Source organism: Trifolium pratense, linkage group LG4 (genome assembly GCF_020283565.1).
Source record: "Trifolium pratense cultivar HEN17-A07 linkage group LG4, ARS_RC_1.1, whole genome shotgun sequence".
NCBI lineage: Eukaryota > Viridiplantae > Streptophyta > Magnoliopsida > Fabales > Fabaceae > Trifolium > Trifolium pratense.
In genome coordinates, this window is record NC_060062.1 from 29,737,189 (window position 1) to 29,763,467 (window position 26,279).

General features: G+C 33.1%; 2 protein-coding genes across 3 annotated transcripts; both read left to right on the plus strand.

The window, feature by feature from the left end:
* The first annotated feature begins 1,772 nt into the window (after positions 1-1,772).
* LOC123881802 (protein DAMAGED DNA-BINDING 2) lies at positions 1,773-7,136 on the plus strand. The gene is made up of 11 exons (XM_045930543.1): positions 1,773-2,458; positions 2,581-2,671; positions 4,104-4,231; positions 4,664-4,786; positions 4,883-4,971; positions 5,076-5,196; positions 5,303-5,394; positions 5,660-5,789; positions 5,895-6,143; positions 6,232-6,428; positions 6,770-7,136. The coding sequence occupies exons 1-11, from the start codon at positions 2,219-2,221 to the stop codon at positions 6,990-6,992; spliced, it is 1,683 nt and encodes a 560-aa protein (XP_045786499.1). The 5' UTR covers positions 1,773-2,218; the 3' UTR covers positions 6,993-7,136.
* A 5,407-nt stretch (positions 7,137-12,543) lies between these two features.
* On the plus strand, positions 12,544-26,206 carry LOC123881803 (ABC transporter G family member 31-like). 2 transcript variants are annotated; one of them, XM_045930546.1, is made up of 24 exons: positions 12,544-13,189; positions 13,288-13,408; positions 13,542-13,630; positions 15,322-15,406; positions 18,163-18,325; positions 18,441-18,517; positions 18,610-18,754; positions 19,211-19,512; positions 19,591-19,872; positions 20,044-20,360; positions 20,438-20,598; positions 20,677-20,780; positions 21,125-21,281; positions 21,457-21,522; positions 21,652-21,788; positions 21,911-22,243; positions 22,328-22,618; positions 22,715-22,798; positions 23,673-23,806; positions 24,026-24,253; positions 24,408-24,579; positions 24,667-24,754; positions 24,854-25,020; positions 25,500-26,206. In XM_045930546.1, the coding sequence occupies exons 1-24, from the start codon at positions 12,852-12,854 to the stop codon at positions 25,779-25,781; spliced, it is 4,323 nt and encodes a 1,440-aa protein (XP_045786502.1). In that variant the 5' UTR covers positions 12,544-12,851; the 3' UTR covers positions 25,782-26,206. The 2 variants fall into 2 exon arrangements, with proteins under 2 accessions (XP_045786502.1, XP_045786501.1); XM_045930545.1 differs by lacking the exons at positions 12,544-13,189; positions 13,288-13,408; positions 13,542-13,630; positions 15,322-15,406 and adding an exon at positions 17,807-18,042.
* The last annotated feature ends 73 nt before the right edge of the window (positions 26,207-26,279 follow it).

The window sequence follows — 26,279 nt, forward strand, 5'->3', positions numbered from 1 at the left end:
ACAGCAGTGCCTAGTTCATTTGCCAATTTCAGTTAGTCTTCGACAGAATTTCACGCTAGTCTTCGACACCAGTACCAATTTCATTTAAATGGTCTTGGACAGTAGTGCCTAGTTCATTTGCCAATTTCAGCAGTGCCTAGTTCAATAGCAGTGCCTAGTTCATTTACACTTCAACTGCTGCTACACCAGTACCTAAAGAACAAATTGTTTCAAACAAGCATTTTATCAAACATGTAGAGCACATTAAAAAAAACAAATAGCTTCTATGTTAGTTGTAAGGTTAAATACCATAAAATCAAGGTATGAGGGACACAGATTTAAAAAGACCCAATTATACAGAAAATCAAAGTATAAGAAGGATACAAAACAAGAATAAATCAAAAAGAAGAGAAGCAAAAAAAAACCTTGTTCCTGGTGTGGCGTTGATGTTCAAAAGAAGAATAGATCCAAACTCATGAAATTGAACAGAGAAGGAGGCGGTGATGTTCAAAACGAGAGATATGGGTGTGGCGTTGTGAGGTCCATCGGCGGCGAGTGGCGGCGAGCAGCGGCGTCGCGTTGAGAAAGAGAGATCGAGAGAAATTTGATGAAGGAAGGAAGAGAGAGAGAGAAGCTCGTTTGTGAGAAAAGCGAGTCACGTGACTCACTTATAGTAGTCTTTTAATCCTGCACCTTCATGTTAATCTAATGGTCATAATTCATTCTCATATTCTCATATATCTTTATCATTCTCATAATATACATCCTCTATATATATATATATATATATATATATATATATATATATATATATATATATATATATATATATATATATTGGTTGATCAGCAATGAGAAGGACACGGAATTGTATTCCTTTAATAAAATCAAAGATTGGTTCAATTGTTGATATAGTAATCGGTGCTTCACATGCTAGTCTTTCAAAGAAGTGAGATATGAGTATGAAAAGATGTACTCGTAAAAAATTCGTGCAAATAGCTTCGCAGATATAGCATAGCTCATAATATTTTTTTTGGTAAGTTAGCTCATAGTATAAAACAACGCATAAAATGCGAGAGATATTTCCAAAACATTTGGAAATATACCTACAAAATGGGTGAGAATCTTCCCCCGTGCAATTTTGACTGGAGAACTTCAAGTGTTGATCTACATCTTCCATAATGTTTTAATAATAGAAATTAAATGAAATAAATAAAAAATCAATGGATGAAATGTGATATAAGAGAAATGTCATCGGAGGGAATCCCCTCCCCTACAAAATATAGTATTGATTATAATAAAAAGAAATTGACAAAAGTATTGGTTATATAATGATTACCGGTCTTTTTTTTTTTTTTTGACAAAAGTATTATAATACTCCCTCCGGTCCTTATTATAAGAAACACTTTGACAAAATCACACAGACTAAGGAAGGTAAATTTTCTCATTAATGATTCTAACATTTTATGTTATATTCCAAAACTAACCTTTGACTAGCATGAGAAATAGACTTTTCTAATTAATGCACTAGCATTATAATGAATTATTTGATTGTATTTAATAAGGGTACAAATGGAATTGTGTCAAAGTGTTTCTTATAAAAAGGACCAAATAAAAATTCCAAAGTGTTTCTTATAAAAAGGACCGGAGGGAGTAGTACTTTAATAGTTACTCCAAATAGTTACTCACCTTGCACACTAACAGAGCCGGCACCGATGATGTTAATCTCTCTATTTATCAGTAAAATCATTAGAAATTCGAATTACTCCAATCAATTTCTCTCATACCACATTATTCTAAATTATCCTTCTTTCAAGACATTTTGTAACCAGACATTTCTCTTACAAATATCTGGGAAGAAAATACCTGCCATCGTAATCCTAAAAATAGATTTCCTTAAAAAGAATTTGGAATTCGAAAAACAAACGTACCCTTTACCTTGACCTTAACATCAAGGAAACTGGATTGACCTCTTTACCACTAAGCCATAAGGGTAAATATGTAATTTAATATTTAAGTTATATGTGACGCGTATCGTCCAAAACCAATAAAAGAACAAGTGGTGAAATCGTATTCATTCATTCAATTTCCTCTGTTTTGTCTTCACACTAATCCCATTTCAACTTCCAAACTCTCCAAAACCCTTTCTTTTTGTCTTCGTTCGTGCGTGCGCCTTTCTATTTTCCCGCTTTCCACCATCACCGAAAAAGGGTCGGTTCAGTTACTTTCCCCCAAAATCATGGCACCGGTTACTCGTAGAACCTCATTCCCCAAAGTTGTCATTGAAAGAGACTCTGACTCAGAACAGAGTTCCTCTGATGAAGAACAAGAAGAAGATGAAACACTTGAAGAAGAACAAGAACAAGAAGAAGAAAATGGGGTTATTGAAAATGCAAAGATCGAGAAACTTGAAGTGGGTTTTGATGCTAATCGAAAAGGGAAACAACCCATTACTTTAACTCTCAGAAAAGTTTGCAAGGTTACTCCTTTTCTTTCGAAAAATGGAAGAAAAAAAATTGATTTTTTTTGTTTGTTTTTGTTATGAGTATTGGAACTGTGTTTTGTTTTAGTAGTTGATTTTGTGTATTGATGAAATTGTAGGTGTGTAAGAAGCCTGGTCATGAAGCAGGATTTAAGGGTGCTACTTATATTGATTGCCCAATGAAACCTTGTTTTCTTTGTAAAATACCTGGTAAGTTGTAACTCTTATCTTCCTCATTTTGTTTTTTGTTTCTATTGTTCTTTAGAAAATGCTAATTTGTTCCCAAAGGGCACCGGTTATAGAATAATATAGAAATATTTACCTTAAAAGTGGTGTGTTGGGTTCTTAAAACTGAAAATTTCTACTTTTAAGTTGCTGAAGATGTGCCCTTAGGGCACGAGTTAACACAACCCTTCTTCGTTTTATGAGTGAATGTGTTGGTAACTTGATTTTATATGGAAAGTGAGATTTTGTTTTGGTTTTAGTTTGTTATGGTTGATTTATGTCTTGTAAGGTGTAGAAAAAATTCCAATAGACAATATTCTAGCACTAGGCTGTAAGTATCTTGAACACAGAATTAACCAGGGAAGACACTTTCAATTTAAGAAACCGGAAGTAATTGAATGTAACCACATATTTCAGTGTCATATGGAATTCCGAAAACACTTTCAATTTGTGGAATTAGTGCTTCAACATTGAAGTAACTCGAGTAGCTTTTGTTAAAGGTTAAAAAATTATACCATTTTTTTTTTTTTCATTTTTGGGTAAAAGTATACAAATAAATTCACTTCACATTGAACTCGACAGTGGAGTGGGCTACGTGGTTTTGTTGCAAAACTATACATAACCAGTCTAAAATTTAGATAAAAGGAGAGGGTTTTGTTAGGCAGTCGACAACCAACATTGTGTTGTCCAATAGCGGCACTATAGCGCTTTATCAAAACAAATTTTGATGAATTCGTTATGTAAATTGCGACATAACCCTAAATTTGCTATCAGGGGAGTAGAGGCTGCCAGCTGTTATTGAAATTTCTACTGGCTGATGTAACAGCAATGGCAGTAAACAAAAAAAAAGAGATTTTTAGGGTTTTAAAAATAATAAAACTGAAGAATTTGTTTGTGGGCAAAACACGGCCTATTTTTATTATAGAAAATCTAAAGAGTCTGTATTACTCCCATATTCACCTTTATATGTAAACCTTTCAATATTTCAATATATAAGCTATGGTTTGCATCTATTTCCTTTTTTATTTGTATGCAACATGTCTTTTTATACATGTAATTGACCTATTCCAACCGTTGTGTGGCTTTTGCTATTTGTCCACGATGCTATATGCTATTTCACATAGTGGATTTTTAGTGTTCTGTTAATCTGTTTTTGATATCATTGAACTAACGAAAAAATCATATTTTATCATAAACTCTCACCTAGACACACGCTCTGCTATTTATAACATTGAACCAATGTAAAAATCATATCTTATCATAAATTCTCACCTATCACACTCTTCAGATTTATCAATTAGAATGGTTATCTTTGCGAGTTGTGACCTTGTCTCGTATGTTTCTCTCTGGTTTGGTAGTAACTTGTTCGGCTCTTGGATATATTTTTTGTTTTAATACTCTTCATTTTGAATTGAAGGGCACACCACTTTGAATTGTCCACATCGGGTCACTACTGAGCATGGTGTTGTTCCAGCACCCCGCAGAAAAACATCTAAACCTTTGGAGTACGTGTTTGAACGCCAGCTAAGACATGCCATTCCTACAGTAAGCCAGTCATTTTTCTATAACAATTAACTTTAGTTTAGTTCTGAAGAATTTTAGGGTTTCTCATTTATACCGAGTCATTATTTTGCAGTTGTGAATTGTCTGTTGTCTTTGTTTCAATGTGGTATGGTATCATTTTAGTTTGGTTCAAGCATTACTAATGGACTAAATGACATGTCTTTAAAATTGCACCAGTTGATAATATTTTACATCTATTCTAAGATATGCGGGGTCCTTTGAATCGTTTCGTTGTCGAGATAAATAATTGGATTTTTCTTAATATTTTAACATAAACAATTAAAATTCATTTGGTCATTCATATGACTCCATTATGCATATGTATTATTCTCTTGTTCCAAGCTATCTATCATAGAGTCTAGTGTTATGAGATTCTTGTTTTTTAATCTTATGTTTTCCTGTTTTATGCGATAGATCAAGCCCAAATATATGATCCCAGACCAAGTGAATTGCGCTGTTATCAGATATCATAGTAGACGGGTAACAACCTTGGAGTTCCACCCCACGAAGAATAACATCTTGTTATCAGGAGATAAGGTGACTCATTACAATAAACTGCATTAGTTGGTATTAATTTTAAGGTTGCCTTTCTTGTAGCCAATGATTCTTTTTTTTTTTCTTCAATCATAAAAGAAAGGACAACTTGGAGTCTGGGATTTCGAAAAAGTACACGAGAAAGTAGTCTATGGTAACATACATTCGTGTATAGTGAATAACATGAGGTAAGTTTCTTAATGAAACCATGGCCTTTGTGCAATTGTTCGATTGTTTTCCTTCATCATTTTGTTTATTTGCTTGTTTTAACCTCAACTCCTCCAAATATTAGGTTTAATCCTACAAATGATTGTATGGTCTATTCTGCGTCGTCAGATGGAACTGTTAGTTGTACTGACTTGGAGACTGGAATATCATCCTCTCCGATGAACCTGAATCCTGATGGATGGCAGGTAACAATGATCATAATATAAAATAAGATTCATTGAAGTTTCCTTTAAAATTTTATCTTGTCTTTTTGTAACAAAAAGTTTGTTTGTATGTGTTGTTTTTTATTAGGGTCCAAATACCTGGAAAATGCTGTATGGCATGGATATTAACTATGAGAAAGGTCTTGTGCTTGTTGCCGATAGCTTTGGTTTTCTTCACTTGTAAGTAACTTCATTTGACCCACCTGCATAGCTTTTGTAGTTACTATCTCAACATGTTCATTCATATAGCCCTCGATTGAAATTTACCTCCGATCAAGTTAGGTTGGCTATGCATTTTGAATATGTTACAGAATTTTTCTTAGTTAGGAAATAGAAATTGTAGCTATATTTCCAACATGTTTCTTTGTAAAAATCTGTAATCACGTTTTCATTTATGAAACAAATTAGCTTAACAAATATATTTAACCTCCTGTTGCATTTATAGGGTCGACATGCGGTCCAACCACAGGAATGGCGATGCAGTTTTGATCCATAAAAAGGGTAGCAAAGTTACTGGAATTCATTGCAATCCAATTCAACCGGACATCCTTTTGACTTGTGGCAATGATCATTACGTGAGTTCTTCCCCTTTATATATATATAATGGTATTGAAGTTAGTTTATTTTTTCTTCTCCGAATATCTGTTTCATTCTGAAATAAAATGGTTTCTGTGTTTTAGGCACGTATTTGGGATATGCGTCGCTTAGAAGCTGGATCATCCCTCTGTAGCCTTGAGCACAAGCGTGTTGTTAACTCTGCATATTTCTCTCCAATATCTGGAAACAAAATTCTTACTACATCACAGGACAATCGTCTTCGTATATGGGATTCTATCTTTGGTAATATGGAATCTCCTAGTCGAGAAATTGTGCATAGTCATGATTTCAATCGCCATTTAACCCCCTTCAAAGCTGAATGGGATCCAAAGGTGGCTTTTTTTGTTTCGAATTTTGCGTGCACCTATTTACGATGTTTCTTTTCTTATTTTATAAACAGTATTGTTTATGTAATTGTAGGATCCGTCAGAGTCACTTGCCGTTGTTGGCCGTTACATAAGTGAAAATTTTAATGGCACAGCCCTGCATCCTATTGATTTTATAGATACAAGTACAGGGCAGTTGGTAGCGGAAGTGATGGACCCGAACATCACAACCATCAGTCCAGTGAATAAGCTGCATCCACGTGATGATATCCTGGCAACTGGGAGTTCTAGGTATGATTTGTCTTGCATTATCTATTTAATGAATTCAATTTTTTAGCCTTTAAACTAGTTATTTTTATTTTCGAAATTACAAGGGCTCTTTAGCAAGATCATTTTTCATTGAAGAGGAGTAAACTTATGTATCACATTCAACTATGACTTAAGTTCAGACTCTTCACTCTATTAAAATTTGATATTATGAATGTATACAAATTATCAAATGTGTCAAGTTACAACAATTACAGATATGTTTTGACGAGTTCATGAATTTGTTAGTTAGATATAGGACTTTGCCTTTAACAATAAGGATATCAAAAGCTATATATGTTGAGTTACCTGGTATAATTTTTCAGATCTCTATTCATTTGGAAGCCCAAGGAGAGATCCGAGCCAGTCGAGGAGAAGGATGAAAGGAAAATTGTGGTTTGTGGAAAAGCCGAGAAGAAACGTGGTAGGAAAAAAGTTGATAATAGCGATGAATCCGATGATGATGGATTCATTTCAAAGCTGAAGAAGCCCAAGTTGAAGCAGACTGAGTGGAAATTGTCGCGCTGCTCGAAAAAGGATAATCGCTAAAATGTTCAGTTTTTCAGTTTTTTGTATGTTAAGGTTTTCTAATCCAACTGCTAACCATGTATAGGTTACCATGCTCCCTTCTTTTGTTTTTTTGAGGTTGGAGCAATGATTTTGTATAAGAGGCATATGTGACATTCTCTTTAGGATATTTTCTCTCCGGGCCCCCATGTATCTTTTATACCCCCCAATATTCCAATTTTGCCCTTGATAAAAACTTCGGTTCGCAGAAACCGAAGTTTTTTCTAGTTCAAATTCAGGGAAATTTCGGTTAACAGAAACCGAATTTTGTTTTCAAGGCAAAAAAAATTCGATTCGTAGAAACCGAAGTTTTTATTGAAGGGCAAAAAAGTAAAATCCAGAGGGTGAAAAAGAACCATGGGGGGCCTAAAGAGAAAATATCTCTCTTTAGTGGTACTAGTAGTGTATCATGTTCATACTGGTTAGGGGTGTGCAAAATATCTGGATATAAGGCCCAAACTCATAACTAGATCCTAGTCCATTTTTAAATATCTGGATTTTAGTATATGGTTATTAACCAAACCATTTTCATCTGGTCGGTTATGCACCCAAATTTAATTTTCAGATTTGGTTTAAATTTGGTTTAAATCTGTTATGCCTTTTAAAATTAATTCACGCACAAAAACCACTCTAATTGGTCATTCACTCATTCACGCACAAAATTCATTCACGCAAAGTCGCAATTCGCAAACAACATCATCACCATGTGCGTGATTCTGATATCTCCAAGCTCCAATTGAGCCCTAAACGATGAACCCTAAATCCCAAATTCACGATGATCTCTCCAATTAAATCCTAATCAATGATGTTCTCTTCCAATCAAACCATGCTCATACTCTCCAATTGATTCCAATTGCTCTAACCATGTATTCTTCCTTTCTCCATTCTTCACAATTCGTTAATTCAATGCTGAAGCAATTTTTCTGTGATGTTAATGTCAAGTTGCTGCTTCTGTAACTTCGGTGACTCTATAAGAGAATCGTTGTATCGAGGCATGGGAGTTGGATTTTTGGTTCTTTGTTTCTTATTAGGAAATGGAGGCATGCTTACTATTGGTTTGTTGACAGAGTGGGTGACAAACTCTATGTAACTTTGATGGTAAAGTTAAATAGTTTTCACAGAAATTGAACTCCTAATTAAGGTGATTATGCATGTGGCAGATCCTGAATTGTTATGTAGATTACAGAGCTATTGTGATGTGAGAATAAGATCATATGTAACTGTTTGCTGCAGAATTGAGTTTTTCATTTGCTGTAATGTTTTTGTTCATTGAACAATTTGTATCAACTCTTCGCAGAGTATAGTGGTGTGGGGCAAAGTTCCCAAAGTGGTTCACAATTGAGTTTAGGTGATAAGGAAGATCGTTATAGTTACAATCGGTTTTTACAGTCCACTGGTTCGTCCTCTGCTCAAACTGATTTGCAAAAGTACCTCGAGGAATCTATAGAAACTCAGTTTTCCGATGACTTTGATATTTTAAAATGGTGGAAGGAAAACTCCAGCCGTCTTCCAATCCTTGCAAAGATGGCAAAAGACTTGTTTGCCATACTGATATCCACGGTACCATCTGAGTCTACTTTTAGTCTTGGAGGACGGGTGATTCACACCTAAAATGGTGGAAGCTCTTATTTGTAGTTATAGCTGCATTAAAGGATCGCGTAAATCGTCAATAATCGATTCACTTATAATCGAGGACTACAAGGAACTTGAGAAATTAGAGCAAGGTATGATGATATCACTTATTGCTGCATTAAAGTTATGATTTGTTAGATTATAAGTTGGTTATTAATAAGTTTTATTTTTGTTTTTTCTATAGAAGTAGCTGCTATGAAAGTTGGTGATGCTTGTTCAGCCTCGGTTGCTCTCGATGAAGATTGACAAGTGTGATGCTTATTCAGCCCCGGCTGCTATGAAGTAGCTTTTTTTTTCTATAGAAATAGCTGCTATGAAAGTCTGTTTTTTCTATAGAATACATGAGACATATCTTTGGTATAGGTTACATATTGTTTGGTATATTGGAATTTGGACAAAGAATTCTTAGACAGAGATGGTAGACTAATTTGGTTTGCTTATGTATTGAACTAAAGGTTATAGTTACGTATCGAGCCAATGGGCCGTTGAATTTTGTCATGAGAACATATTTGGAACATATACTGATTACACAGCAGTATGATTTGGAGCATTGTTTCATGCTTGTTTATGACTTTATGTGATTATGGCTTATGCTTGTGTCTTGGGGTGTGGATTTGTTACTTGTAGTTAGAACAAAGTTCAACACTAAGATGATTATGATTTTACAGTTGTGATTTGGGTTTTTTTTGAAAATTTGGTCTTAAATATCCTTCAATTATATATATTAAAAGGATATTTTTTTGCAAAATTTGTTTTTTTTTTTGTTGCAAAAATTGGTTTTTTTCTTCAAAATTTGGTCTTAAAATCCGGTTTTGAAAGAGAAATATCCGGTTATTAATCCGGTTTCAAAAATAACCAATTTAAAATTGGATTTAAAAAATTACCCGCTTTTAAACCGGTTTTATAAAATCATCCGGTTATGTATCCGTATCCAGATTTATGACCGGTTATATAACTGGTTTATAAAAAAAATATGGTTATGGTTATGTTTGGATATGGTTTGGTTTGTCAAAATATCCGACCATGCACACCCCTACTGGTATTAGATTTGTAGGTTTTGTGAGATTTTACACTTTTATGTATGTAAAGGTGTGACTCCAAGCTTTAGATATAGATAATATCTGAACCTGCTTCTACTTAAGTTCTACTGGGAGTTTCTTACTTTTCATATTCATCTGGGGTGGTATAAAAAACAACATTCTTATTATTCATGCTAATTCCAGATTGAATGTTGATCTTTGTATAAATTTTTGGTAAGATAATTGGTTGGGTGCTCCCTTAGCTAAGAACAATAACATGATAAAAAGAATTTTGTCTAACTGTGTGCACAAATAAAATGGTCTTGCACCATGTACAATGTCTTTTTTACTATCAGATTAATAAATTACATCTTGTTTAATTAGATTTATTGGTGAAAACTAACTTGTGTATTATGTGCACTAGTCTGAGTTATGCGTTACTATAAATAAAGATAGGTCAAATACATCCTCCAATCCTTTAAGTTACTCAGTTCCAACATATAAGGGAAAATTGGTCGTTAATGTATTTAACCCAAATTTACTAATTTTCTCTTATATTTTGGGATGGACGGGCTAGATGTTTATAACTAATTAGTCCTTCAAGTTTTTCTTGTAATAAAATTGTCCTTTTAAGTCATTAAATTTGTTGACCATAAAATGGTTTCTTTTTTTTCCCCTCTTTTCCTCAAGTCATTAAATGTGTCCTTTTTTAACATAGCTTAGTTGTTGGGAATATTGTATACAATATGCGTGGATCGGGGTTTGAACCCCCCGATACACCCACTTATTCATTTTATAAGGTGAAATTCTAACTATTATCCTATTTGACAAAAAAAAGAAGAAGGCATTACGTGGTCATTTAATGTTGAGGTGACGGTCCAAAAAATTACTTACACACATTGCCGCCTAGTTTTTTGTTGTGTTGAAATTTTTGTGCAACATTTAAAAAACGTAGCCATTTGTTTGAAATAATGCAACGATGTAAAATCGTTCCCATAAGTCTTTTAGGGGATGGTTGTCAGGTATTGCCAAAGATATATGTTAAAGGTGCTTGAAAATCGTTCACAGAAATATTTTAGGGAAATTTGTTAGGCGTTGCATATATTGTTTTGGAAACAATTGTAAAACGCCGCCTGATCCATTTTTAGGCAACAATTTACACGAGTTCTTTAAAAAAGTCTTCCCAGAGACCAAAAATGTTGCGGAGAAAGTATCATGATAATGAATCAAATAATCAATTGATTTGGTTTCAATCCAAAAATAGATAACACACCTATGAACTCCAATTTTGAGAACGGTGAATTTGGATCGGTCAACTCAACATTAAATGGCCATTTTAGCACCTTGTAGTAGAGTTAGATGAAAAGAGGACAACGATGCAAGCATTTTAATGACTTTTTTAAAGAAAACAAACTTAATTCATATCATTAATAAATAAAATATCAATCTCAAACACATGATAACTAACTCAATAATTTTTTGTTCTTGTAAGAGAGTGAACAACCAAATTAATTCGTCGTCTAACAAAATTAACCTCGAAGTTGAAAACTAACCAATGCCAGTCTTGGGCAGGTGCAACCAAACTTATAGGTTCGAGTCTCCAAAATTTTGGGGTTTCATATTTTACATAGTTCAATTCATTTGTTACTTGTTAAAAGATTTGTTTTGAACTATGAAGCTCGGACTCTGACACGGACACCGCGACACAACACGGACACGTACACCGCGACACCACTAAAATAAAAAGAATAGGACACCGACACCGCTACATATTTATAAAACATATAAATTGAGAATCAAAATATATACATCTAAATCTAATTTGAACAAATTATTTTTTTAAAAAAGTTTTAAAACAAAATATGATAATATTTTACCTTTATTTATCCATCTACGATAAAAAAAACTTAAAATATTGTAATCAAAATGTAATGTCTTCAATCCTTCATTGATCAATATTGTTGTTTCGACACATCTTTAACTCTTGTAGATATGTCTGATATGTGCCTAAGGAGAATATAAGCAAAGAAAAAATTATTATTTTTGGGACACTTTTCCGACACGTGTGTCTTAGAGGTGTCGGACACCGATCAAATGAGTGTTAAAGTAAAGGAACAGTTGAATTTTTCCGACACCGATATGAGTTATCCGACACGCGTCATACGAGTGTCATACGAGTGTCGGATACCGACACGTGTCGGACACCGTGACACGCCTAATCATAAAGGTGTCGGTGCTTCACAGATTTTGAACAATAAAGTTCGTTCCATACAATAAAAGCACTAAAAATAATTATTTTTATGTTATTGATGTTATTATTTGAATTTTTTTGTTATCAAGAATCCATATTAAATATCTGAGCAATACCACCAAAAAAAAAAAACTTAAACGATTAATTAGTTTAATTTTTTTTAAAGAATTACAAACATCTTTGGCCAAAAAGATAGTATTACTCCCTCCGTACCACAATATATATCACTTTGAGGAAAAAAATTGTATCACAATGTCGCTTTATATTACCAATGAAAGTATGAAACATTAAATGCTATTTTTCCTATTCAACCTTTCTGATCATCAGGTTAGATTAGATACCTTAACTATTTATTACTCTAACTTTTTTCAATTCTTCAATATTAATTTTTTCATACCATAAATAAAGAACAATTTTATAAATCAACTCATAATCACTCTTTTTTTTCCATACAACATTAAATTATCTTTGTAAAAGTGTCTAACATTCTAGGATCTTTTGAGTATCCAAACGCACGTGAGTCATGAGTAATCAAAATTGGAACTTCAAAATGAATTAACTCTAGTGTGATTCGAAAGAATAGGACAAATGCATCCACCCCCAATCCAATCCAATAGTTAACAACCTTGCTCATTCACAGCAACACTACAATTAATTTCCATGCACAGACACAGCTAACAAACACCAATCAGAATACCAATTGACACCTTTCTTCTTTTCATTTTCCCAAACTTGTAACAAACTCCATCGCAAGGACATTTCCGTCTTCTCAGATACTCTTCAAGATTCACTAACTTCTTCCTTTTCAAGTTTCTTCTCTCAAAACAAATATCAAAACTCACTCACTCGTTCACTCACACACTCTCTCTCTAATTCTCATTCTTCTCATCAAAGATTCAAAAACCGTTATAGAGAGAGAAAACAGTTACAGAGAGAGAAATGGCAGCTTCTGATGGAAGTGAATATTTCGAAATAGGATCCGTCGGAAGCGAGAGTTTTGCTTTTACGAGAGCTTCCAACGCCGATACGTTGGAGGAAGATGAACAAGAGCTTCATTGGGCGGCGCTTTCACGTTTACCGTCTCAGAAACGAATCAACTACGCTGTCCTCCGTGCTTCTTCCACCAATCGTCAACCGACGCCGGAAAACGCCGATAAATTAGTCGACGTTAGAAAATTGAATCGGTTCCACCGTGAACTCGTCGTTAAAAAAGCACTCGCTACAAATGATCAAGATAATTACGCTCTTCTTTCCGCCGTTAAAGAACGTCTCAATAGGTTAGGTTCTTTCACTTTCTATTATAGTTTCTGTTTTCTAATTTTCTTTTTCATAGTTAAAATTTATAGATCTGAGTTGTTACTTTTCGTTACAATAGGGCTGGAATTGAGGTACCGAAGATTGAAGTTAGGTATACGAATTTGAACGTTAGTGCCGATGTTCTAATCGGTTCACGAGCTTTACCAACTTTGTTCAATTACACTCGTGATGCATTAGAGGTTAATTTTTGTATTTATTTAATTTCAATTTTGTTTTGCTTTGTTTTTAATTTGTGATCTGTGATGAGTGATGCATGTGTGTGTGTGAATGTGGTTGTGATTGTGGCTACGTTATGGTTTTGAATGAACGCAGGGTATTCTAACGAATTTGAGGTTATTTCGACCTAAACGGCATTCACTTACTATTTTGGACAATGTTAGTGGCGTCATCAAACCAGGAAGGTAATTATTCCTGATTTCCTTCTTCTTGTGATTCCATCGGTGGCTAGTTATTGTTATTGCGATTGTTACGCAACTAAACTCGTGATTTTATGATTTTATAGGAAGTTTCTAATTCAGCTGTTTATTCTCTTTTACTTTCTCTTTTTGGCCATTTGACAGTTGTTTTGTTTTTATGTGGTTGATGATATTTGTTGTTGGTGCAATGTGATAATGATATTTATCATGGGTAGGGTTGGGAATAGGCCAGGCGGTTTACAGGCGCCTTCGGTCTGGCTGTGTAAGCCTGGCTTGACCTGTTTATTAAAAATGTCAGATTTAGGCTTTGAAAAAAGTCTGTTTACATAAATAGGTCAGACTCATGCTTCTAAAAAAATCTACAAAGCCTGATAGGCCGGCCTATTTATATTTAATTATTATTATTTATATTTTTTTTGCCAAAGAAAAAATATATTATTATTTAATTATATTTGTTATTTTATTAACTTTTAATTATTGTGCTAATCATTTTATTAGCTTTTTCTTAATGTTGAAGAAATTATAAAAATTAAAATGTGAAATAGGCTTTTAAGGCCTGTTTAGCCTATTTAAAAATACTATATAGAGACTTACAGACTTTTAAATAGGCTACAAGGTCAGGTCAGACTTTAAAAAGGCTCAGGCCTGTTCCCAACCCTAATCACGGGTAAACTGGTTAATTAATTTGACAAGTTCAAAAATTTCATGTGTCTACTACATCGGATTTGGATTTCTATCTACATGCACTTTCACGATCTATTCAATCACAATTGTTGATTTGAATTTGGACGGTTAAGATTATACATTAGTTATAACACGGTTAAACAATCTCACTCATCGATTTAAAGCGAACGATTGACAACAAGAATTGCTTCACGCAGTTAAATTTTCAATGAATCTAAAATGTAAAAAAATAATAATTTATATTTTTTTGAAAACTTGGTATCAGACCAATTTCACCGCCCACTTGCGGGGCTCATTTAAAGCCAAAGTTTTTTTTTTTTGCTCTGTATAGACTTAGCCCACCGAAATTGGCACAAAAAGAAATTGAACCTGAGACCTTGAGAGGAACGTATATTCCAGGGACCAAAGCCAACACCATTAGATCAACCCCACGTGTCTTTAATAATAATTTATATTAAAGACTAGAGTGAGTATTAAAGAGGTTGAACTTGAAATTCTCTACTTTTTTTCCATTTTAAGTTCAGAAATTTCAAGTGGCAGATACAATCTATATATTTAAGACCAAAATATATATGTGATAATAGACGGAGATATACTTAATTAAATAGATATCTATACACAGTACACACAGTTTCATATAGTATTTAATTATGATAGTTAATTTGATATCAAACTGTTCAAATTATATATTAATTTTAACATAATTAAATAATATGGAAAATGTTAACATGTGCATCAAGGCACATGTTAAGAATACAAATGTAGTAATATTCTCTTGTAACTTGTGCATTATACTTTTTAAACATTAAATTTTTTTATGTTATTAAATGCATATTTCTATTTTTAGATACCTTAACATGTGCCCTTGATGCACATGTTAACATGACCCTTAAATAATTTCAGTCATTGATCTAAATCAGACGGCCGAGAGTAGTACATGGCCTCAAGTCCAATTCATGTGATAACTGGGTAGCTTGCATTTTGTTATGCAGGATGACGTTGCTACTTGGACCTCCAGGTTCGGGAAAATCTTCTTTACTGATGGCTCTCGCGGGAAAGCTTGATAATAACTTGAAGGTGCTGTCACTGTTTCTTTGTCTTTTCTATGATAGTTCTTTGGTTTTGTATTGAATAAAATTTGTCCGTTAATTTTATCTTTACTTTTATAGTATAAATAAATAAATGGTCTTGCTAAACAGTGCCCTAAACAGTGCCCCGAGGCACTCTTTAAGCATTCTATATAAGAAAATAATTTATTTAAAATGTTAAACATTTCAATTCCCAATGGGTTGACTTCACTAATTTCCATAAAATTTTAACAAAAACTTACTATTTAAGATGCTTAAAGAGTGCTCGGGGGCACTATTTAGCATTTTTCATAAATAAATACCCCGATAATTGTAAGACTTTCGTAAAAACAATTTAATTAACAAACATAAGAGTTAAGACCGATATTTATCTGTCTCATGTTTTCCGAAAGAAATAGAGTTTGATTACTATTTTCACATTATAAAAAAAAATTACTACTAAAGTTTCAAGTGTATACAAGCATTTATGAAGGTAGTCTCTTTACCCATTAAGAAATGATGGATGGTAATATAAGTTAAAGTGTATTTAGACCATTGAGACACGGTTGACGTGAATACCAGTATTAGTACCACTCTCTTTAAACATACTATTTAACATACATTTTTTAATCGAGTTAAATTCATGTGAGATGCAATATTTTATGTGACATCTATTTACAAATCAAAGTATTAGCATAGTCTTACTAACTTCTTGTTAAAATATCATTCATTGAAACAATTTCTCATACAAAACTCAATGAAAAGTTATCATAAGAAATTCAATGAAAAGAAATAGTAGTCTATAAAATTCAATTATTTTTTATTACATAGAAAAAATTAAGTGGAGTATTAATTCTTAATTTATGTGTAACTAGTTTGTGTCAAAAACATCTGTGTAGTGTACCTTTGCGTATAATGAGTCCGGGAGTCAGCACAAAAGAAATGATGCATTAGTTTGTCTAAAAATTTGTTCTAGTGCTTGCATCTTGGAGGTTGCTGGTTTTGTGGTCTAGCATTCTAATTAGCTATGTTGGAGTTGCTTTTGTGAGCCTTGATAAGTGGAGATATTTTTAGACGGTCACGTGATCAAGTAAATAGCATTTGGTCATACTCACAAAAAGTAAAATAAATATTTTAAAAAATAATTAAATAACATTTATTTTTATTTTTTTGACAAAAAAATAACATTTATTTTTCAAATTATTAAATGATATAATAATTTTTGTGAGTTTGACCAAATATAATTTATTTGATCACGTGCCTATTTAAGAAAAATCCTGGATAGGTGTTAGTATAAGGGGGTGCTTCTGGTGTTCAGTGTTTTGTTTTTCTTTTTTGTAATCTGCTTCAGCAGGAATTGTATCTCTTCTTTCCTCCTTGGTGCTCCTGTACCTAGGAAGGATTTATCAATAATATATATTTTATTTATTTAGAAAAAGACTAATTCAATTTATCGTTAGTGTGAAAATTATATAATCTCTTCTTCATACAATCATTGCCATACTTGCTTATTCACACAATTTATGAAAATATTATAAAGTATAGTAGATTTATCATCATCCTGAAATATATAGATTAAAACATAGATTAATTAGAAATTATTGAAAAATTAATTAATATTATGTTAAAAATTAAGAGTAGCATGTCTCAAATAGATTACTTGGTTTCAAAGAATTTATGAAAAACAAAAAAAATTAAGTATCTAACACCATTCAAATATTTCTTTTGGCAAGGGACATGATTGAAATTTACAACTAAATAAAAAAGGTTGGTTAAGAGTTGTTGAAAAAACATGAGGAAAAAAATAGAGAGGATCTATTTTCTTCCTATTATTTTCTGACTTGGCTTCCATCGCTACTATGTTTGTAACTCTTTGACCCTTTACCTTAAAAAGAAGTGATTTTATGATTTTTTTTTCATGTCAGAATATTGAAAGAAGAAGGGAGTATATATTTTTTGTTCAATATTTGGAGAGTAAAAAATAATTCGTGTAGAATTAATTTTGATATGATCGGTTCTTTTAGGTTATTTTAGAGTAGAATTAATTATGCTTTAAAGAATTCATTTTTGCATGCAAATTTAATATTCAACTCATTTTTATATTATTAAAATTGTGACATAAATTACATTAATTTCAACTTAATTTTAACCAAAATTAATTTTACGATGCTAAAATTTTCTCACCACAAAATCCAACGGACATTGATAAATATTAGATAAATTCTGACTATATCTACACTAAAAAACCAAAACTCACAATAAATTTTTATATGAAATTATAATTTCTCTTTTATTTATATTTCTCCTGTCACAGTTATAAGCCAAAATTAATTTTTGCCTATAAGTTTAGTTAAAATAGTACTTTTTTAGTGATTCAAATTCAACTCAATTACTGGCCTAATTGAACCATGATTCTCAGTTGCTTGGATTTTCTGTCCCAACACTAAAATATTGATTTGGGGTCCATTTCTTTCGGGGTGTGTGAGTGATTAGGTGCAAATCCCTATTCTCTAGGTGTGATCATACAGTTGAAATTGTTTTGCCCTTCTTAATCAGAAAATCAGAGATGTATTGTTATGGGATGGGATTTAGGAGTCTACATTGCGGGTTTTAGTTGTTTCTTTGTAATTCTGGTTCTCCATTCAGGTAACACTTTTCCAAATCATAAGCCATTGTGAAATGCCAACAATCTACTAAAACCCAAGTTGATATGAGAATGTGTGTATCTCTTACCTAGTATATTTTTACTGTTTTTCCTCCTTACAGAAAACTGGTAGTATAACATACAACGGCCATGAGATAGATGAGTTTTATGTTAGAAGGACTTCTGCATATATTAGCCAAACAGATAATCACATTCCTGAATTGACTGTAAGAGAAACTCTGGACTTTGGTGCTAGATGTCAAGGTGCAGAAGAAGGTTTTGCTGGTATACTTCTAAAGAAGGATTTAATATATATTTTCTACCAATTCAAAGTGCATTTAAGAAAGTTCAGTTACTGCTGTATTCCCTTTTCTTTTAATCTTTCAACTTTTTTCTACAGCATATACGAAAGATCTGGCTCGCCTTGAGAATGAAAAGAACATACGGCCTAGTCCAGAAATTGACGCATTTATGAAGGTTATATCATCTTAAATGTGTAGTATTGTATGTATGATAGAAGTATTCATGCCTTCCCTAATATTATCTTGTGTAAACTATTAACTCAACAGGCATCCTCTGTCGGCGGTAAAAAGCACAGTGTGAACACTGATTATATTTTGAAGGTTCTTGGTCTCGATATATGTTCGGATACAATAGTTGGTAATGATATGGTCAGGGGAGTCTCTGGGGGCCAAAGAAAAAGAGTTACGACAGGTTTCTCGCTCTTCTTCCGGAATTAACTTTATTTGTTTTCATCTTCTAATGTTTGTTCCTGTCCAAGATACTGTATTTTACCCCTTTGGTTAATGTTAATGTTTCTTAATAAAAATAATGTGTAATGAATATTGTTGGGTGAGGTGAATCAAAAGAAGTGTTCAGTAATTAATCATTTATAATTTTGCTTTCAACATTGGCTAGAACTAAAGAAATAGTGGAAGATGTATTTCACTTAAAGGTTATTGCATTGTTGCTTATATTGTCAAAATTTTCTGGTAATGGTGCTTGTAGATAGTACATCACTTTTTGGATTTGATTAGGTGAAGCTAGAAGACAAATATTGATTAATTTAAAATTTTATAACTCCATTTGAACTACTTCAAATACTGTGATGACTGTAATTTATGCTATGCGATTGCAGAAACCAATGACATCTTATACTGTATCTTTTAGGAGAAATGATCATTGGTCCTCGTAAAACACTATTTATGGACGAAATATCAACTGGGCTTGATAGCTCTACTACATACCAGATAGTGAAATGCATAAAGAATTTTGTTCACCAGATGGAGGCTACTGTTCTCATGGCACTACTTCAGCCAGCTCCTGAAACATTTGAGCTATTTGATGATTTAGTGCTCCTGTCAGAAGGGCATGTTATATATGAAGGCCCTCGAGAAGACGTGCTTGAATTTTTTGAGTCAATAGGTTTTCAACTTCCACCGCGCAAGGGCATTGCAGACTTCCTTCAGGAGGTATATATATACATCCTCTAAACATACTCTTACGGTCAACTGCTTCGTCTTATTCTTGTTTAACTTGTCTTTTGTCAGGTCACCTCTAAAAAGGATCAAGCACAATACTGGTCTGATCCTTCTAAACCATATGAATTTATCCCAGTTCGTGAGATTGCAGAAGCCTTTAGAAATTCTAGATTTGGAAGGTATATGGACTCCTTACAAGCTCAACCATATGATAAATCGAAGTGCCATCCTTCAGCTTTGGCTAAAAAAAAATATGCTGTGTCAAAATTGGAGGTCACAAAAGCTTGCTTTACCCGAGAAATCCTTTTGATCAAAAGGCATAGTTTCCTTTATATTTTTAGAACCTTCCAGGTATATTTTTTATTAGATGTGGTATATAAACTTGCTCTTTGATCTACTTTTTATTTATTTCAAAATTGAAAAGATCCTGTTATTCTTATAGTACTGATACTGAAGTCTCTATTATCAATTTATTTTGTAACTAGTTTTATTTATTTATATAATTTATCATGTTGCCCCTAGGTTGCTTTTGTTGGATTCGTCACATGTACAGTATTCTTGCGAACAAGGCTGCATCCTACAGATGAGGTTTATGGGAACCTTTATCTTTCTGCACTATTTTTCGGACTTGTTCACATGATGTTTAATGGGTTTTCAGAGCTGCCTTTGATGATAAGCAGGCTCCCAATATTTTACAAGCAAAGAGATAATTTATTCTATCCTGCATGGGCATGGTCTTTTACCAGTTGGATTCTCCGTGTACCTTACTCTGTTATTGAGGCTTTTATATGGACAGCTGTTGTATATTACACTGTTGGATTTGCCCCTGCAGTGGGAAGGTATCTTAATTTTATTGCATCTTCTGTTCAAAATTTTCTTTTTTACCTTAGTCATTTTATTTTGTTAAATGTTTCAGGTTTTTTCGCTACATGTTTATACTTTTTGTAGTGCACCAAATGGCATTAGGTCTTTTCGGGATGATGGCTTCTATTGCACGAGATATGGTTCTTGCCAATACATTTGGCTCAGCTGCGCTGCTGATCATATTCTTGTTGGGAGGATTTATCGTACCTAAAGGTATAGGCACAAACACATATATCATTAGAGAAAATGTTAACCATATTGCTGTTAGTTATTTGGTTGTTATTCCTTCAGGAATGATTAAGCCATGGTGGATTTGGGGCTACTGGTTGTCACCCCTTACATATGGACAACGTGCGATTACAGTTAATGAGTTTACTGCTACCAGATGGATGAAGGTATTATATTTGGCTACCTAACTTATTTTTCTGTCAATGAATTCATGTTATATATTCTGTCAAGATTCAACTCCATATATAGAAAAGTGTTTTGAGTAATTTCCAAACCTTTTCACATGATCAAAGCTTAGGCCTACTATAACTTATCCTGAAACTTGATTTATACATGATAAAGATTGAGTTCGACATGGATAAAATTTTGACCACTTAGTATGGAGACTTCATTGCCATGCCAACAATCAATTATTCAAAATCTTATTATGAAGGAATGAATCATCAGTAATCTTTATTTTAAATGGCTTTATAGAATATTTACAAACAATAATATCAACTATTGTCTACAGAAATCAGCAATTGGGAACAACACAGTTGGTTACAACATCCTCAATTCACACAACATACCAATTGATGATTACTGGTATTGGGCTGGTGCTGGAATTTTAATACTCTATGCAGTTCTATTCAATACCATGGTCACTTTGGCCTTGGCTTATCTGAATCGTAAGTTTTGAATAATAGTTTTCCCAGTTTTTTCCATTTTAGAACACACACTCTCACCTAATATCTAATTATTGTTTCCTATTGGCAGTGTTTTTCTACTTTCTAGTAATATATATTTGTATTATGTTATATATCATTATGATATCCTGTTTTTTTCTTCTTACTTTTAATATAGCACTTCAAAAGGCACGCACAGTTATTCCTCTTGATGATGGCTCGGGAAAGAATTCATCAGATGATGGTAATGAACTAGCCTTAATTTGCATGAATAAATGTCTAGTATCTGCTTCACTTTGTTCGACCATACATATTTAAAGATGGATAATGTATTGACCAAAAATGTCACATAATACATGAATTGGCTATGCAGTTAGTATTCAAGTCTATGAAATGAATACCAATTCCAGGTCTACAAGAGACAACAGTAATACGAAGGGAATGATTCTTCCATTTCAACCATTGACAATGACATTCCATAATGTCAATTATTATGTTGATATGCCGAAGGTGGGCGGATTTGTAATTTCTAATTCCATAAAATACTGTCTATGTATACAATGACATAGGCACTAGAAAAATTAGTAGATATTTTTTCCATTAACTTATTTTAGAAGGATATTTTTTTACAGGAAATAAGAAAGCAAGGCATACCTGAAACAAAGTTGCAACTCTTATCAGATGTGAGCGGAGTTTTTTCACCGGGTATCCTTACAGCATTAGTGGGGTCTAGTGGGGCAGGAAAAACCACACTGATGGATGTACTTGCTGGCAGGAAAACTGGAGGGTATATCGAAGGGAACATCAAAATATCTGGTTATCCAAAAGAGCAACGGACATTTGCCAGAATATCGGGATATGTTGAGCAAAATGATATACATTCTCCTCAAGTTACAATTGAGGAGTCACTGTGGTTTTCTGCATCTCTTCGCCTTCCAAAGGATATCAGCATTGATAAAAGACGTGTAATTTGTTTCATAACACATTGTATATCTGATTGTATTGATTATTTAATTTTATAAACTTTAACTCCTTGAAATATTATACAGGAATTTGTTGAACAAGTAATGAAACTAGTTGAGCTTGACTCTTTGAGACATGCTTTGGTTGGTATGCCAGGCAGTTCTGGCTTATCAACAGAGCAGAGGAAGAGATTAACAATTGCAGTGGAGCTTGTAGCAAATCCTTCCATTATTTTTATGGACGAGCCTACATCTGGACTTGATGCACGTGCAGCAGCTATCGTTATGCGAACTGTTCGCAACACTGTCGATACTGGAAGAACTGTGGTTTGCACCATACATCAACCAAGTATTGATATTTTTGAAGCATTTGATGAAGTTAGTTCAATTATGTCTTTGCTAGTTGATTCTTTTGATAACTAATGGTGCACTTGCTTCTATCAACTAGTCTAAACATCCATTTTTGCTACCCAGTTACTTCTTATGAAACGTGGGGGACGAGTTATTTATGGGGGAAAGCTTGGTGTGCAGTCACAGATAATGATAGACTATTTTCAGGTGATGACATTACAATATATTGCTATTATTGTTATTACTACTACTACTACTGCTGCTGCTATTATTTTTACCACCATCATCATCAGTTTTACTCATTTATCATAATTATCAGTACACCAAAGTGCAAACTTAACCAATGAAACTTAAGATAACACCATCTTTTTACAACAAACAATGATAATGTTACCATTTAGAGCTGCATTCTGCAAATAATTACTCCTTAATTAGTGTTTCTCCTAAATGTATGTCTTGTGCGCACAACTTGTCTGTCATCTACAACTGCATTACATCCTATTTTTTCTTCATAACTAATTTTATTCTGATTTATTTTTATTTTATAAAATACTAGGCTTGAATAATTAATATGCTTTTCTAGACTTTAGATGTTTATAAGCCTAGCTCAACTTTTACATTAGTCCTAAGTTTAAAGATTTGAAGATTCTTTTTGGTACTTCTAGCTTTTACTAAAGAAGGGAAGTTAACACTATACATAGTGGAATTAGGTCCTACTTAGATGGATGTGATTAGGGAGTTGTGTAGCAGAGAAGAGAAAAAAATGCTTTCAAAAAAACAAAAATTGAGAGAGAATCAAGGCAGTGGAAAATAAAACATAGAATTGCATTTTTTTTTTTGACAGTACATAGAATTGCATTATTTATCAAGGAAAACGTTCTTTTATACTCTAGATTTAACTTCTCATCTTCTATTTATCTTTTCTAAATACCTAAGCTATCCAAAAAAAAGTATGACCCGGAAATGCCTCTGCTTCCTTTTTTTCTGTTTTTTGTGGATCTCTTTTTCTGAAAGAAATGTCAGAATAAAAGTGTGTTTTCCTGTTGTTTATATTTTTGGTTGTTTTCTATCTTCTCTTCAGGGAATCAGTGGTATCCCCCCTATTCCAACTGGCTACAATCCAGCTACCTGGGTACTTGAGGTCACTACAGCTGCTGTTGAAGAGAGAATTAATTCAGATTTTGCAGATATTTACAAGAATTCAGCACAATTCAGGTTTTCTAATGTGATTTATTAGCTGCTATTGCCAAAGTCTTTTAGTACTTATATTTTTGTTAATGTTTGAGAGATATGATATGAATAAAAGGCTTGTGGTCTAGAAATGGAAAACAAACTAAAAATCCAAGATGATACAACCATTAAGCTAAAGCTAGTAGAATAGAAATATTGTTTTTAAGATGAATTACTAATCTGCTTAGTCAATTTTTTGATCAGGGGAGTGGAGGCTTCTATTTTGGAATTTGAGCATCCTCCTGCAGGATTCCAACCACTCAAGTTTGACACAATGTATTCACAAAATCTGCTGTCTCAATTTTTTCTGTGCTTATGGAAACAAAATCTTGTGTACTGGAGAAGCCCATCATATAACGCGATGAGGCTATACTTCACCACAATCAGTGCTTTGATATTTGGTAGTGTATTTTGGGATATTGGTTCAAAGAGGTAATCATTCTGTGTTCTCATATATTGTAAAGGAGTTATTTCATGAATGTAACATTAAATCAAATAAGTCCAAAATTGGAATAATAATTTATTTTGAGTATACAAAACTTTATTCAGTACAACTGACACAGTAAATACCAATAATATTCTGTAGAGCAACAACTCAAGAGCTGTTTGTGCTTATGGGAGCTCTTTATTCCGCGTGCTTGTTTCTTGGGGTAAACAACGCTTCTTCTGTACAGCCGATTGTTTCAATAGAAAGGACAGTATTTTATAGAGAGAAAGCAGCAGGAATGTACTCTCCATTGGCATATGGAGCAGCCCAGGTAGGTCTCACAACACTGGAAATTATATCCGCTTATTTTTTTAATGCTAATTAATTACTTATAATGATTGTTTAATCTGACTGTCAGGGGCTTGTAGAACTACCATACATTGCTTTTCAGACATTAGTGTTTGGCTTAATAACATATTCTATGGTCAATTTTGAGAGGACAGCCGGTAACATATCAACTTTCCATATTTCTTTATTCATATATTGGTTGTTTTATTTGATGTATGTTTTGACTCCACATTTAATGCATAACTTAATTTTTGCAGAGAAGTTTTTCCTCTATCTATTGTTCTTGTTCCTAACCTTTACCTACTTCACCTATTACGGAATGATGGCTGTTGGTCTTACACCTTCTCAACAGTTAGCTGCTGTTATTTCTTCAGCATTTTACTCCCTGTGGAATCTTCTTTCTGGTTTTCTTATCCCCAGAGCGGTGAGTAATGCTATACTTTGAAAGTTTCTTAAGTTTCATTCTTTTTAAATCTTTTAAGCTTACTTTTGAAAGCTTAATTATTTACATGTCCTCAAACACTAGATAAACAAGATCATTTTCCATAGGAATTTGAGGGTTAAGACACAAAAAAGTGAGTTAATAAAGTGCTGATTGTTATACTGAGATTACCTAAAATTTAGAGAGTTGCTTTCCAAACTCAAATAAATTAGTCATTAATTCAATTTGGCGTAGTAAGGTATTGAAAACTCAGAATAAACTCAAACAAATTAGTCATTAATTTAATTTATAGTAGTAAGGTCTCACATAAGTGCTTTTTGTATGTCCATTGCTTTTAAGAAATTGAGAAATGAACCTGTGCAGCTACAATCCAATTAATTTTCATGGCTTGTTAAGCCGCTAAAAGTTACTTTTCTGTCAGCTTCTAAATTCTAATATGGAAATGATTATCGATGTTTCAGAATATTCCTGGATGGTGGCTTTGGTTCTATTATATCTGCCCTGTTCAATGGACGTTACGTGGTATTATCACATCTCAGCTTGGCGATGTGGAAACAAAAATTGTGGGACCGGGATTTGAAGGCACTGTGAAAGAGTATTTAGCTGTAAGTTTCGGATACGATGACAAAATCAACGGAATTTCATCAGTCGGTGTTTCTGTGATAGTCCTTATTGCATTTATTGTCCTGTTCTTTGGTAGTTTTGCCGCATCGGTCAGATTTTTGAATTTCCAGAAGAGATAAAATATGCATATTTAGGTTTGCAATAGGGGCAGCTACTTTTTGACATCATAGTAGTAGATAGATGATTTATGCATTAGATCAGGTTTTAGATGCTACGAAATTCATGAGGAAGGTACTCGAGAGAATTATCATTACACGAGGTCTGGTTATTGAGTATTATGTGTGAGAACCAGATGTTTTCGTGTTTTTGGGTCCTGCCGATTACAAAAGGAATTCCATTTTTGAGAATGAGTTTCATAATAAGGTGAACATTGGAGAAAGATTGTTAGCATCCATCTTTGAGCACTGACTTAACTTAATAAAACACCTTGTTACTGATTCAATGTACTTCTCTATTATAAATTAGCAGTTTGACCTTACCAAAACACTAGTGTATTCATATAGAGTCTTGATATGCATACCATCTAAACTAAAAATTATGTAAGTTGTTATTATGATATACTTAGATTTAGATTAATAAGACAACATATATTTGCATAAAAAAACAAAAGACAAATA

What these genes read in the sequence shown, in the direction of transcription:
- LOC123881802 (XM_045930543.1), top strand. Translation starts at nt 2,219, where the DNA reads ATGGCACCGGTTACTCGTAGAACCTCATTCCCCAAAGTTGTCATTGAA. An exon ending in TAAGACATGCCATTCCTACA is followed by an intron (nt 4,232 to 4,663) that starts GTAAGCCAGTCA and finishes TTTATGCGATAG; the next exon opens with ATCAAGCCCAAATATATGAT. An exon ending in CTTGTGGCAATGATCATTAC is followed by an intron (nt 5,790 to 5,894) that starts GTGAGTTCTTCC and finishes TCTGTGTTTTAG; the next exon opens with GCACGTATTTGGGATATGCG.
- LOC123881803 (XM_045930546.1), top strand. Translation starts at nt 12,852, where the DNA reads ATGGCAGCTTCTGATGGAAGTGAATATTTCGAAATAGGATCCGTCGGA. An exon ending in ACACTCGTGATGCATTAGAG is followed by an intron (nt 13,409 to 13,541) that starts GTTAATTTTTGT and finishes GAATGAACGCAG; the next exon opens with GGTATTCTAACGAATTTGAG. An exon ending in TAATGATAGACTATTTTCAG is followed by an intron (nt 22,799 to 23,672) that starts GTGATGACATTA and finishes TCTTCTCTTCAG; the next exon opens with GGAATCAGTGGTATCCCCCC.